Source organism: Coffea arabica, chromosome 6c (genome assembly GCF_036785885.1).
Source record: "Coffea arabica cultivar ET-39 chromosome 6c, Coffea Arabica ET-39 HiFi, whole genome shotgun sequence".
Taxonomy (NCBI): Eukaryota; Viridiplantae; Streptophyta; class Magnoliopsida; order Gentianales; family Rubiaceae; genus Coffea; species Coffea arabica.
Genome location: NC_092320.1, coordinates 12,556,917 through 12,571,267, shown reverse-complemented (window position 1 = coordinate 12,571,267; position 14,351 = coordinate 12,556,917). Strand labels below are relative to the sequence as shown.

The 14,351-nt window shown below is 37.1% G+C and overlaps 2 protein-coding genes across 5 annotated transcripts; one reads left to right on the top strand and one right to left on the bottom strand.

Annotated features, from left to right (window-relative positions):
* Positions 1–905: 905 nt before the first annotated feature.
* On the top strand, positions 906–4,190 carry LOC113692575 (CBL-interacting serine/threonine-protein kinase 21-like). Of its 3 annotated transcripts, none has more exons than XM_027210994.2 (14): positions 906–1,517; positions 1,627–1,689; positions 1,765–1,836; positions 1,935–2,042; positions 2,136–2,207; positions 2,303–2,359; positions 2,559–2,684; positions 2,768–2,857; positions 2,977–3,060; positions 3,139–3,246; positions 3,336–3,455; positions 3,529–3,591; positions 3,667–3,744; positions 3,842–4,190. In XM_027210994.2, exons 1-14 carry the CDS (start codon positions 1,356–1,358, stop codon positions 4,004–4,006), a joined length of 1,368 nt encoding a protein of 455 aa, XP_027066795.1. In that variant the 5' UTR covers positions 906–1,355; the 3' UTR covers positions 4,007–4,190. The 3 variants fall into 3 exon arrangements, with proteins under 3 accessions (XP_027066795.1, XP_027066793.1, XP_027066794.1); XM_027210992.2 differs by having other exon boundaries at positions 915–1,517; positions 2,935–3,060; XM_027210993.2 differs by having other exon boundaries at positions 930–1,517; positions 2,935–3,060; positions 3,667–3,741.
* Positions 4,191–5,324: 1,134 nt separating this feature from the next.
* On the bottom strand, positions 5,325–13,787 carry LOC113692939 (uncharacterized). 2 transcript variants are annotated; one of them, XR_011815847.1, is made up of 11 exons: positions 13,195–13,787; positions 11,112–11,179; positions 10,410–10,480; positions 9,996–10,271; positions 9,441–9,604; positions 9,283–9,338; positions 9,116–9,168; positions 8,913–9,033; positions 6,894–6,991; positions 6,225–6,298; positions 5,325–6,106 (listed from the first exon to the last, which is right to left on the bottom strand). XR_011815847.1 is itself a non-coding variant. In XM_072052951.1 (10 exons), the coding sequence occupies exons 1-10, from the start codon at positions 13,551–13,553 to the stop codon at positions 6,035–6,037; spliced, it is 1,338 nt and encodes a 445-aa protein (XP_071909052.1). In that variant the 5' UTR covers positions 13,554–13,786; the 3' UTR covers positions 5,325–6,034. The 2 variants fall into 2 exon arrangements, 1 of the variants encoding a protein (XP_071909052.1); XM_072052951.1 differs by lacking the exon at positions 6,225–6,298 and having other exon boundaries at positions 13,195–13,786.
* Between the last annotated feature and the right edge of the window lie 564 nt (positions 13,788–14,351).

Below are 14,351 nucleotides of genomic sequence, written 5' to 3'. Positions count from 1 at the left end.
ACCACCACCCCAAGAGAAGAAGGGGAAAAAAAATTTCAAACGCAGCAGCTTGTTTGCTGTGTGGGGGCTCGGGACTCGATAGAATGGCAACATCAAGAAGGAAATGGATGTGGATTTTCTGCAGTCATATTTTTCTTATTGGATCCTACAGCTAATAAATAGCAGTGACTGATTTTAATTGAGTAAATAAGATAGATTGTGAATTTGTGACACACATTTCAAGGGATGTCAAAACTTGTAGAGTTTTTCATATTATTATATTTGCCATATTGGTGTTTACGTATTGTTTCATATAACTGGGACGACAATTGTAAAAGCCTCAAATCCAAAGAAACTTTGTCCTGGGCTCTTGGATTTCAAGAATGACTAGATGATTTTAAGTGGAACGTTTTTCAATGTTGCCCCAGCCGAAAAGCAGGATAATGTGGAAAACGAAGTAGAGAGGCCTAGCCCCAGAGAGATGCTCAACTCAGTAAGGACCCCTGCTTCGGATTAGCGCGAGTTAAATCACCATCGGAAAAAGTCATTAATCCGTAACAGTTACATATAGATTATATAATGACAAATTGATAGGAGGCAAGAGTTAAACTCTTGCCCTCCCGCTCCATCGAGACTTAAGTTGTCGTTGATGTTGATCATCAGCCCAAAGCACTGTCGGTGCCAATAACGTGCTATTGGAGTAGGAGGAAATTAGTACTTTCACCTAACCTTCTCTAATCTCTGAAGGACTGGCAGAATTAAAACAAGTATACAGAGTTAGGTTGAAATTTCTGGGCTTTCAATTTGACTGTTGAAAGTTTAAAAGAAAAAAAAAAACAGACGAGAAACCAATCATGCGTTGACATGGTGCAGGTGGTCTCTGATCCATTAGGCTTGGAAGTTTGTCAGATGTTGCTTCTGGTTTATTGGTTTACCAGGCTTGTTTCCCACAAAGTTACTCCCACCGGCAACCAGAGGGTTAGTTTGACGGAAAAGTACAAATTTGGAATCACAAACTCATTTCACCTTCCATTCAAACTCCCATCTCTCTCATTCAACAACTAGCCAGCCAGCATACAGGTCAATCCTCCCTTCTTTGCGTCATGCACAAAGGAGACAGAGTTCAAATTTGATTAAATTTTTTTAAGAACAAATATTCAACATAAAAAATTGTGGCCCTCTTCTTTAAAACTGCCAGAGCCACAAGAACGGGGCTTTAATCAATCAATCTCAGAATACATGGAAAGACTAGAAGTGCAGGTGCTTCACACGGGGACAATCAAACATTTCCAGGGAGTTCAGGGAAAAGAAGCTGCAGCCTTTTTTTGGAAATAAATATCTTGAGGGATAGGCATTGGTTTTTCTCCTTATGAAGAATGGGATTCTCCGACAAGATTGGCAAGTATCAGCTTAGCAGAACAATTGGAGAAGGCTCCTTTGCCAAGGTGAAATTGGCCATAAACACAACCACTGGACAATATGTAGCAATCAAAATCATTGACAAGCAAATGGTCTTGAAAAATAACTTGATGCAACAGGTAATTTTACCAGCACATCAACTATGTTTGTCTATCTTTAGTTTACTGTTTTTGAGCTTTCTCTATTTTGCAATTTTGTTTTATCTCTAAGTCTAAAATTTTCATTTAGGTGTCAAGAGAAATCAGGACGATGAAACTTCTACATCACCCCAATATAGTTAGAATTTACGAGGTTTGTTCTTTTGAATCAATCATGGGATGCTAATCAATTATCCATTCATTACCAGTGGTTGACCTCTAATTTCAGGTACTAGGCACAAAAACCAAAATTTACATTGTTATGGAGTATGTGTCAGGGGGACAGCTTTCTGATAAGCTGGTAAGCTTCAAAAAGACCACATTTTACCTAGTGGCAGTAATTACTATCCATGGAAACGAGTCATTCAAGACTAAAGTCCATGCCATTTCTTATCTCAGTCTTATTTGAAGAAGTTAAGTGAAAGAGAAGCAAGAAAATACTTCCAGCAGCTAATTGATGCTGTAGATCATTGCCACTGTAGAGGGGTGTATCACAGAGATCTAAAGGTTAGCATGGATTACTTCTCACATCCTTTTCTGATTTCTAGTCAAGATACTAAAATGCAGATACATGTAATCTTGCATATTCTTTACTTGCAGCCAGAAAACTTGCTTCTGGACAACAAAGGAAATGTGAAAGTGTCTGATTTTGGCCTTAGTGCACTAAAACAGGTAGGAGCCTTTTGTCTAAAGTGACCTCTCCATATTATCCTTTGCCCTAGCCTTTTTTAAGATTTAACTGACGGTTAGCTGATCCTCTACTTCAGAAACCAGGAAGCCTACTCTCTACTGCATGCGGATCTCCAAGCTATGTAGCACCAGAGGCAAGTGTTACTTTTTTCTTTCCGGTTGAAGAATTTGCTATGACATTTTCTGTTCTTTCCAAGGGTGAAAATCTGAAACTAAAAGGTGTACCTAAAACGGACGTCAAAAATTTGTGTGAAAAAGCCGGGAATATTTTCCTGATGGGGTGGAGGTAAAGTTCCCTTCACCTGTGACAAACACTTTGTCTTTGATGAACAGCTTTTAACTGATAACGGCTATGATGGAGCAGCTGCAGACGTTTGGTCCTGTGGAGTAATACTTTTTGAACTGCGGGCTGGATATTTACCCTTTGACGACTCTAACCTGACAAACTTGTACAGAAAGGTATGATGACTTCCAAATTTTGCAACAGAAACCACAGGCCAAGTAGAACTTCACAGAGTAACTACCTTTGGCTGGCAGTGCAGATATATAAAGCAGAATTTGCATTTCCAGAGCGGTTCACAGAAGGTGAAAAACAGCTCATTTCTAGATTGCTCGATCCAAACCCAAAAACTGTAAGTTTCAAAATAGCAGGATAAAAATTTAGGCCAAGAATATGAGGAACAAAGGTAATTCTTTTCTTGATTTGCAGCGAATAACTATAGCAGAAATCATTGACCATCACTGGTTTCAGATGGACTATGAGCCAGCTGAGGAAATAGGGCAGGAAGAGGATTTCAATGTGGATGATGTTCATGATGCATTCACTTCACTCAAGGTAATGGCTAAACAAATATAGCAACACTGAGAACAAGAAAGTGATGAGCCATTGCTAAATCAATTGATTTTGGTATAGGAAACTGAGACAGAAGTGAGTGTCCCCCGTGCCTCGAGTTTCATAAATGCTTTCCAGCTTATAGCAATGTCAAATGACCTAGATTTGTCAAGACTCTTCGAAGAAAAGGCAAGTACACGTCAAAACTCAAGCTGGCTCATCCTATGAATGCTTCCCCCTCCATTGAAAAAGTCACAGACGTTTCTGTTGCATAATAGGGAAATGAAAAGGAGAAAAAAACAATAGGATCTAGACACACAGTCAATGCAACCATAGAGAAAATTGAGGCTGCTGCAAAGGATGTGCATCTGGCAGTTGAAATGATGAACCACTCGAAGGTAAAATCTAGACCTTTCAAGAGAATGTTTCATGCATTTCAAGTGAACACGAGTCCTTTATAAATAATTTCAGATGAAAATGCACCCGCGGAAGATGACTAGATGTTCAAGATCCTGTCTTGACCTATCAGCCCAGGTAAATTCTCATGCTATGCTTCGTGTACAGGGATCATGTTGAGGATTTCATAAATTGTGTTATTTCAAATGTTAGGTTATCGAGGTGGCCCCTCAACATTGTGTTGTACAAGTATCAAAATCAACAGGGGAGCTGGGATTGTACAAAGAGGTAGTAGTATTACGCTCCTGTGTATGTTGAGACCTAAACTTAAAACCATTTGATATCCAGATAGATTACTTATTCTAGTAATCTAATCATGCTTTACCAGTTCTGCAAAAGTTTATCAAGTCTGCTGGCAGAAGAGCTAGACATGCCATCTGAAGTGACTCAGCATCAAGTGCCTGCTCAAGATCATCTTAACACGATTACTGAAGATCCTGTATCCACAACTAATTCAAATGGTAAACAGAACTTCAATCACCAGCTTGGTTGAAAATGTTTGAAGTTGTGGAAATCCCTAAACAATAAGGAGAGGCCTAAGTGGCTACCATGACATTTTATGCAGAAAGCAATACATCTTCTTCCTTCAACTCTGAACTCTATACAGATAGATTCTGACGTTGCTAATGTATCGAAGCCAATGGAGAAGGAATAAATTATTTTTCCCCATGCTTCTATATTTGGTCCAAGAAATCAGCATTAGTCAATTAATATTGTGCCCGGCATTTGTGAATTCGGTCAAAATAATAACTATTTGCAACCAAACCATTTAAGAGTTATTTGATGAGGGAGCAATTTTATACAGTTACATCTGAGGTACAAAACGATACCTAGGTATAGTTTAAGCCGATAAAATGCATCTTAGTCGAAATTGGATTTGTTAATGACGCATCATTACCTACACCTCTTACACCACAGGCTGGGCTCAACCGGAAACCATTTTCTCCTCTCTAATCAGAAATACGTTGCACCATCAACTGATGCAGACGGTGTAACCACGCAGCTTTGGCTATCTTAAGGGCTATTGCCAGCCCTGATTCATCGTTCGACAAATATCAATAAAATTTGTTAGGTAAACTACATATAAAGTTTTTTTTTTTTTATCAAGTAGTGTGAAATTCGATTCCTATTTAAAAGAAAAAAATATTTGGTAAGTGAACGTAATAAACACGAGCGTGAGAACTGTCGAACTTTATATGTTTATTGACGTTTTTAGAAAAATTTATTGCACTCCATCCCTCTCCCTTTAAGCGCATAAAAAAGGAATGGAGTGCAAGAGGATTTTTTTTTTTTTTGAAGTGCTAATATCATTTGCCAATCTCTCTAGGTATCTGTTAATATCGGCGGAAAGAGAACAAACTTCTTTCAGAAAGACAAAAACTGGTAGAACAGCAAGTTGGGTGCAAATATCATCGTAATGATAAACTTCAAAAAGTTTTGATGGTTCAATACCTTGACTTGTAATAATGGATATTCAAACACAGAATCAACTGATTTTTCCTTTTCCTTGTTACCATGGAAGCGCACGGCTTAAATACAGAATGAAATCCCTTTGTTTGGATGCAGAGAAAATAAATAGTGTACTTCTTGTAAAACTTAGCACTGATGTAGGACTAGCAACTTCAAATCAGGAAACGATGGAAGGCCCCAGCAGAGCTTTCTGTAGCAGCTCATAGAAATATGCAGAACTCCTAGTTATGGAAGAAAAAAAGAAAGGGTTTTCCAAAGTCCTTTTACAAATCTTACCGGTGGCCTAGTACGCCAATTAGCAGCTCTACAACCACCAAATGGGTGAAAACAAGAGACATCTGTAAACAAAGAGCAGTCAAAAAAGAAGCTCTTCCATACCAAGTCAATATTTAGGTTATATAAATACAGGGACGCTCATGCAATACCACAAGTAATGAGATATGAGTTAAGAGGAAATAATTTTCCACACATCCTTTTTAGCAGCGAAAATGATCATCCGAAGATGCTCGGCTGCTAATTGCAATAGTTCTTGTGGCGGATGGAGGAAATAATTGTCCACACATCCTTTTAGCAGCGAAAATGACCATCCAAAGATGCTCAGCCGCTAATTCAATAGTTCTGTAATTAAAAATTTCTTGTGGCGTCATGCATTTTTTCTCCCTTCTCTTCTATTTAGCTGGACAAGGGACTAGTTGTATGCTTCCCAGCCTGCTAACCACATGTATATCTAGTGAAAAGTAACTCTCCACACTCTACCCTTCTGTCTAGAACCTTAAGGCTCCAGGCGAAGATCTTCTATTTCAGCTGCAACTTAGGCCTTAATGAGAAGATGCAAAATTGTTCACGAACAGCAGCCAGGACTGAGCATCGAATGTACGACCGAGATGCTAATTAACCACATTTCACAGTCCAAGACAATATGTACAAAACAGACTGAGGGCATGTAAAAATGCGGCCGATCGAACAGAGACAAGCAACCTAACCCATCACTTGAATAAACACTTGCAAGGCTTCAATGTACACGGAAAAGAAGTATCCAGGAGTCAGTTGTTTAGACAATGAAGTTATCTATCATATGCTGAACCACATCAGCCCCATCCGAGTTCAACCAATACCGGTTGACCTGCATTAGAGTGGTAAAAATGTCAATTGATCAAAGGCAAGAAAGAGAAAAAAAAAAAAAAAACACATGCCAGCATCAATTGTCAGCCAACACCTCCTGGAAATAATACAAACCTTACCTATATAACAAACCAAATCTAACTTTTGCCTCTGACTTACAGCTTTCATCCTTTTAGAAGTTTTTACTCAATAGCTGGAAGAAAGAAGCAAGAAATGCATTGGGCTTAAAACGAACTACATATTCGAGTGACCCAAATTTGAACCATTCCAAGATATAAGCGCAAGAAACTACTGAACCAAATCCAGCTCAAGTCATTAGCCAGAAGAAACAACTTAGTGATCTTGACAAACAGCCTTTGCCATAGGCCTGTAGACGCATTCTCATGCTTTTACTCTAAAAAGTTATTGGGCATGCTAATCCCCAAATGATATGGAAAACAGTCATACTATATCAGAGTCCTATGGCAACAGACTGTTTCACCTTGTCATTGATAGACAGCAACGTGTTTCTTTAGTTTGTCATTCCTAAATTATTCAAGTGATTCTTGTTGACAGTATACAACACTTCCATGTCCAAGTTAGGTTGATATCAATTATTGGAATATTTCTGTAAGTACAACTCCAAGAACAGGATAACATGATGATGATTTAGTAAAACTCTGATATTTACTTCTACAAGCCTCTGATTTTTAAAAGCTATAGTGCTTTATCCACATCAAATGTTCCTAGCTTATGAAAAAAGGCAATCATAACTACCACTACCATAACAATCAAGTTCAAAAGCTTGCCTGAATGGTATTGTGTGCAACATATCGCTGTGTGCTTTTCTGAAAGCTAACATCAATACGTTCCCAAGGTACTTGAGTGAGGCCTCTAATCATCTCCTCTGCGCGCACAAAATGCAGGCTTGCATCAGATCCAGAATTGAAATTTTTTGTCTTAAAATATATGAAACAGATAACAAGCAGACAAGGAAGCATGTGTATGCCTTGTTAAAAACATATATATATGTACAATGTACATACTATTATGCATACATATACATAAAGGGTGACAATCTTTATTGCCAATCCTTTAGCTTTAACTGCTAGTCAGACTAAAGGTGGACCGACAATAAAAAAGAAACTTCTTGTCCAAAAGCTAAGTAGCATATAATACATAACATTCTCGCTACTATGACTAATTATTATATACATTTAATCCACAAACAAGAATCTTTCTTCACAACCCCAAAAAAGACACTAAATATAGTTCACTCTAAAGTATGTTAGCAATCTGTGATTTGTTGTGGGGAAAAAAACTAAACCAAGCATGTATTTGGATGACTATGTTTTATTTTCTTCAACATCATCTTAGCAATATGATCTACTATTTACTTTACAACATTTATCACAATGGACTGACCCATTATATACAGACAAAAGGGGGAGGGGAAGCAAAAGTCCGTTTGCATATAGTATTGATTTGAACTTGTGTGACTATTCCTGCAACATCATCATTAGATAACAGCATTAAAAGTAACATGTATATCTGCTTTTATATTTTTAAGCAACTGCTACTTATAGTGCTGCAAGAGCATCACAAAGAAGGGGCCACAGAGATGGTTCAGTAATTCAATTTACTTTTTAAGCCTAAAGATACATTATAAATCTCAGCAAGTGACAGAAAACATAGCCATATTTAGAAAAGAACACTGTCTATGCCCGACAATTGACGAAACCAAAAAATTCATGCCATCATTCTTTGCTTCTGTGAGAGACAGAATGTCAGAACTCTACCTTCTACAAGAATGGTGCACATGAAAGTTTCCAGAATATGGATTTCTTCAGTAAGTATTTATGATATCACCATTAACGCAGACAGAAGGAATATGACCAAATTCTTCTACGAGAAGATGGGAAATATTTTATAACTCATTGTTCTTAAATGAGATTTTCTATTTGATCATACCAACCTAAATTATTGTAATTGTGTTCTAATTTCTGGTGACATCAAAGGACCAAGATAATAAGATAGAAGATTGATCTTACAACCAAAGTGATCCTCTCCCATTAATTATTTAGTATTCAAACAATGTTTATACTCATTACTAAAAACTTTCACAAAACAAGGATGCTTATTTTCAAGAAGCCAAGTGACACCAAACACCTGTAGCTCTTAGCTCTTTGAAGAACCAAGAAAAAAATGAAAAAAAAAGGGAAAAAATGGAAGGAAAATGAAAACAATGGATGGGAAAAAAAACCATCACCATATCAATCTGACCACCCTCTTTTCCACACTTCCCCATCTAAAATTACCTTGTTCCTATCCAATCTCTCCTCCCTCTTTTCCGTTGTTCTCTATCATAAGAATCTGAGACTTTTCATGCTTCCCCACCTCTTTGAACAAACAAGGATGGTAGGACTCTTGCTCCCACCACATTGCTCCTCCCTCTTTTCCTCTCCTCTATCATAAGAACCCCAAGGAACATATTTGGAATCTTTCACTACTCCACATGAACAAGTTTATTAATCCAGTAAGAGAAACATTGTCCAGTGTATCCTAAGAGAAACAAATTTATTGATCATTCCCACCTATCCCATAGTTGAATCAGCAATGCATTTTAGGCTTGAAGAAAGTTGAAATTTCAATATTACAGATCTTCTTGTGCAACTATCCTTGAGCGTATACACTTAAAAGCAAAAACATGGGAAACTTTGTCTTTCTTCATAACTGTGACATAAGAGAACTTGAATATTGGCACAAGTGGACATCAAGGATGAGTAAAAATGGCAAAACAATGTACAGTCACAGGAAAGCCAAAGCACCTTCCAAATCAATTACTTCTGTTCCGACCATGGACAATGATCTGCTATTATTGGCTTCCATGCTTCCTTGATCAACGTGAACAATGTGAGGGTACTTCTCATTTTTCAGAAGAAGTTTAGCCTAGAAAGAAAGAGAGTTCAGTCAGTTGATGGAAGTTGAAATGTACGACAGACATAAATCAATTTAAGAGACAGTGAAGCACCTTTGGAAGTTCATCCTGGCGTCTGATTGATGATGTTCTCCAGCCAACAATATCTTAAGATCAGTAAAGGTAGACCACAAGACGCGAAGTGTGTATAAAAAGGAACTTCTGTGTATAAAAAGGAAAAATCTGACTTGCAAAGTGTGGATTAATCCAACAAAGGATACGATCATAGTTTGCATTTGCGTATGCCACACGACGCTTGAAAGCTTGCAAAGCTGACCTGTATAAGTCATAAATGATGTTATTCAAATCATGATGATAATCTTCTTTTTTTCTTCACTTTTGCTTATCAAGAATCAGGTGATGGAAGTTTAGTACAAACATGAATTTGAGGTCATCCGAGTCTTCAACCATCCGAAGGAGGAGAGGAGGCATTCCATTGTCGTTATCAGTTAGGAACAAATGCTTACCAGATCTCCCTGCAATCCAGTGTGCAGTTTGAGATGCACTTCTCTCTAAGAAAGGAAGACCGCAAAGTAGTGGGAGCTGATGAAGCAGAGAGACAAAAAAATATCAAAGAAAAGGCTTCAACGGTGCAACACATTAGATTGGTTTTTAAGGCACATATATGGACTCTGAGTCAGTCTGAATGATAAAGTCTTTGAGGGAGTGCTAGCGTGCAAATTTTGCAGATACCACCAGGATGTAAATTGAACCCTCATTTTAAGATCCACAATTTGATTTGATACGCATAAAATCTCAAACCTGTTTTGCGATTTTATCATATCAGGAGACCAAGAGCCATATTCATTCTCATCAATTCTAATAGGTGAATATTGATACAAAACCACAGAAGAAAAGCAGCTATACACAATAACATACTACAAAAGGAAGTTAATTTACTTGCAACAGGAAACAATATCAAAACAGAAGAAACCTGCTTATGTCCTCTGGAACCCAAATGCGGAGTTGCAAATGTTATAAAATTTACAGGCTCCAGTCCAGCAATCCTTGCTTCATAACATAGTTCATGGAGTTTTGCAGAATTATTTGCTTCCAATACTGAAGAGGGCTCATTTTGGTCAGCATTTCCAATCCTAGCAGAAAGTTCAAATAATCTTCCAATGGCATATCTAGCAATAAGGCCACCCAATGAGTGGGCAACAAAAGAGATCTTGTGTAAGCCAGGCCAATTTTTTACAACATTGACCACCTGCACTATAAAGGACAGAAGTGTATCAGTCTCTAGATATTATGGTGTCAAAGTATAGCTTTTTTCTACTAAACTAAGTTCCAGTAACCAGAAATACAACAAAAATGGAAGCATGATAAATGCTAATTAGCAAAATACCTCTTCAGCTAATCTCTCCCCCATCAAATCAACACCATCAAAAGTCAGCTTTGAAGTATTGCATTCACTACCTGGTATACATCAAGCTACAATATAATCACATTTCTCTATAATTTAATCATCTTCCATGAAGATAGAAATATCAATGCACATTCCAGAAAAAACTGCAAAAGAAAAAGAATAATTAACCTTTTCCTAAAGAAAGTTAAGTATAACTTGAAATGGAAAGCTAACGGAAAAAACATCACTACACATTCCAATAATTCTCAGAATGAAAAAGAAAGAGAACAACAAAACTTTTCCTAAAGAAAATTGAGTGTCAAACAAAATTTTAAGACCTTACAGAAGAAAAGCATCTGTTATCAGCAAAACCAACAAGAGAACTAGATAACTACTAAACACGATATTGGCTAAAGCAAATAGAAACACAATCTGTATATTATGTAAACCCCAAAACTCCAATCTCTGCGTCTCAAGTAAAAAATAACATATCAACTATTATTATCACCAAAGGAAAGGGGGGGGTGGGATAACCAATCAACCAAGTTCAGAAACAACTTTAAGCATTTCAAAACCAATTGCAACATCAAACAAAGCGCAAAATCTTCTGAAACCTGTTTAAGCAAGGATATTATAACATGAAGAATTTATTCAAAAATAGAAAAAATAAACCTTTTTCATTTTTGAAAAAGCTTAACTTACGATGAACAATAATTTTGTCAGGAACTCTTTTCACAAACTGTTCAGCAGCATATCTCCAATCTGCAGCACTGAGAACAGAGCAGGAGTACTTGTGAAAGAGTTGGTGCAAGAGTTACAAATTGACGTAAAAGTACCATGCCTGTACATGAGTGTTTACGGAAACAAAGTGTCTACAGGATAATGGCAGAGAGAGACCAGTGTAGAGAAACATTTGTTCATGAATATCAAGAAGAAGAAGCAAGCTTGGTACACGTCCAAAAAGCTCATAGTGGCATATGTCATTGGGTAGTAATACTAAATTGACATATTTTCATTGTAACATTGAAGATCTCAGATGTATAATAGTTCATTTAACTAGCAAATATTTTTCAAAACCAATAAAAAGTTTGCAGATTTTGTATCTAAAATGCAGAGGAATATAGGTTTTAAACCAATGCCTATAGCAATCGGAAGTAGTTTCCAGGATTTACATAAGAACTACACAATTTTTTTCTATAAAGGTACAAATAGTATTAACTAGCAGAAAAGAGACAACTATAGATAATGCGATAAAGGTACATATTAGATGTTTGCCAAGCCCTCTGTAGATCTGCAGTACTATCTTCGAGTAATACACCATTTGCCAAAAATAGACTGAGAAATAAAAAAAAAACTATACACTCTAAATGGAAGATGGCATTTGTTGTTACGTGGTACTATTTTTCTTGTAAACAACTCAAAAAACTCCTAACCTTGCACTTTAATATAAAATTTTCCTAATTCTACTCTTGCCAAAACCACTATCTTAAGTCTGTAACATCTGTCACATAATCTCAGCATAAAAAATTGAAAACACTAAGACGATCATCTCACAGCTTCTTAGAGGTCTGAAATCAAAATAAGGTAACCTTTTCCCATTACTAAACTTACACAAAGATCACAATTTGAGATGAGCACAGGAACGCTATGCACAAGAAAATTAAATCTGGTAACAAGCACTTCTACACTTGAGGTGAAAAAGACCAAGGCCCCTGTACAAGATATTATCACAAGCACTTTGTACCACTTACACCCTTCAGGTACTAAACTAGAAGCATCTAGCAAATGTCCAACATTTAATAGAGAGAGAGAGGTAACATATAGGAAATAAAGTGGTTCTTGGGTGGGTGTATTGTGCAAAGAATGGTTCTAATTCGGTTGGGGAAAGAAGTAAAATGTGACATGGGCAGATTTGAGTGGATTTATAGAAATTGAGTACACATGACTTGTCACATAGCTAAGCAAGGTGCATATTCTTGTTCTACATATTTGCAACTTACAAAGCAGTCATTTGGATATGCCATTTGGCAAAGAACTCCAACCTCTGATCTATTAGATTAGACTCCTTTCCCATGCAATACCATGTTACTAACTCCAATTTTCTGGATTGTACCTTGTGAAGTCTTTAGCACGTGCATTGAGAATATTTCCAGTGGATCAAATTGTGGTTTTTGGACAATTATCTGATATCAGGAATACTTGGCGGTTCTAGTCATCCTTATTATTGCAAAACTAAGTTCAACACTAGTCTATAACACGAACGATACACAACTAATAAGCACAGAGTTCCAAGAGCTAAACTAGCACAGTGTGGTCATCCATCGGAGAACTTTTGCAACTAATTATCTTTTTGCTGGATATAACAGATACCCAACGGAAAGCCCTCGCTATATCTTTCACTCAGCTGTACTTTTACCGCTTTCACGTCATGAAAATAGCTATATGATAATTACATCAAGGAGAATCCGCTACATTGCTTAACTAAATTTTCCTCCAACAACAATTATTCACTGAGGAACTATTATCTGATCTACCACATTTATCTTAACCCATTCCAAAAATGAGTTCAAAACCGTAACCTTTTACCTATTACGGCTACTGCACGCAATTAGCAACTAATACTCCCTCATCTCACCTTTCCGTACATAACCACCCAAAATTTCTATCCTTTAACTTTGATATAACCAAACAAAAAAACCCCATTTTTTCTAGAAGATTACCACAATAACAAAATCGCATAAAAATGCAGAGATAAACACACAAATACACAGTTAAGCTATTTTACCTTCCAGCAAGGCCATTGACCATTATGACAAGGTGTTGAGGCCGCACCTTGGATTCAGCAGTTGCAGCATCAAAAAAATCCTCGCCACCATTATCTGATTCAACTTCCACCTTCTGTCCCTTCTTTGGACTATCAGGAAAGCAACCTCTTGTTAATTTCCTCAAGAGTTCCATCCCACCCGAAGTACCACTCTCATAATCTGCCCAAATCAGCCTAAGGAAGCCTCCTTTTTTTCTGGGTTTTGTTGATCTAATTCCCAAGTTGAAACTCAGCACAGCTTTGGCAGAAAATCTTGGGGTGCAAAGGGTTCTTGAGATTTGGCTTGGGGGGTGAAGGGGTAGTTTTGCTACGGTGATCATGCGTGAATGGTTGGGAAAGTGAGAATCATTAGACTATAGACAAATGAGGGGTGGAGGCTTGCGAGTTGGGACTAGGAGGAAATAGTAGAGCAAAAAGAATCGCGATATGGCGTAGTTAAATTTAACTAGCAGAGAGCAAAAGGGGTTTAAGAAATTGCAGTAAAATTGGCAGCTCTGTCTGGAAAGGTCCCAAAGAACTGAGGAGGCGCGGGAGTTACGGTTGCGTAAGCAGAGGAAAGCAAGAGAGAGTAGTAGTATTAGCAGTGTCATGAGGAAAAGATTTTTTGTCATTGTTCCTTGGCCGGTAGTTAACTTTTTTTTGGATAAATAAAAGAAATGCATGATATTATTTAACTTGTATTTGATGTACAATCTATAGACGGACTCTCCAATCTTATTTGAAATATTCTGATTGATCTTGAAAATTAATTACTAGACTTGTAAAGTAGTTTATTTGATAGTGACTAAGGAGTAGTTTTTTTTTTTTTTTTCATATAGTTGTTTAAAAGAGGTAAGTATTTGACTTGGGAACTTGATGCTTTTGCCAGTCAAGGATCTTATACAGTATTTTGGGGCGGTTGGAAACAGTAGTGGAAAAACATCTTTCACGACCGATTAATTGCCAGAAATTTTCGAGCATAGTTAAAAGAAGACAGAGATGAGGAACAAGGATAGACTTCCAATGAATTTTTGACCAGAAGAACACGTAGGAGTCCGAATCCAACAAGTTCCAAGCATCCGTTTCACTTGTTAGCTGACTGAAACACGGATTTCCAAATTTTAGATCAAATATTCAAA

Bases quoted from the DNA above. Each gene is read 5' to 3' on its own strand.
- LOC113692575 (XM_027210992.2), top strand. From the start codon at position 1,356: ATGGGATTCTCCGACAAGATTGGCAAGTATCAGCTTAGCAGAACAATT. The intron at 2,360-2,558 runs GCAAGTGTTACT...TTTGATGAACAG, and splicing joins CAAGCTATGTAGCACCAGAG to CTTTTAACTGATAACGGCTA. The intron at 3,247-3,335 runs GCAAGTACACGT...GTTGCATAATAG, and splicing joins CAAGACTCTTCGAAGAAAAG to GGAAATGAAAAGGAGAAAAA.
- LOC113692939 (XM_072052951.1), bottom strand. From the start codon at position 13,553: ATGATCACCGTAGCAAAACTACCCCTTCACCCCCCAAGCCAAATCTCA. The intron at 10,272-10,409 runs GTATTTTGCTAA...TTTATAGTGCAG, and splicing joins GGGAGAGATTAGCTGAAGAG to GTGGTCAATGTTGTAAAAAA. The intron at 9,169-9,282 runs GTATCCTTTGTT...ACTGATCTTAAG, and splicing joins CGCAAATGCAAACTATGATC to ATATTGTTGGCTGGAGAACA.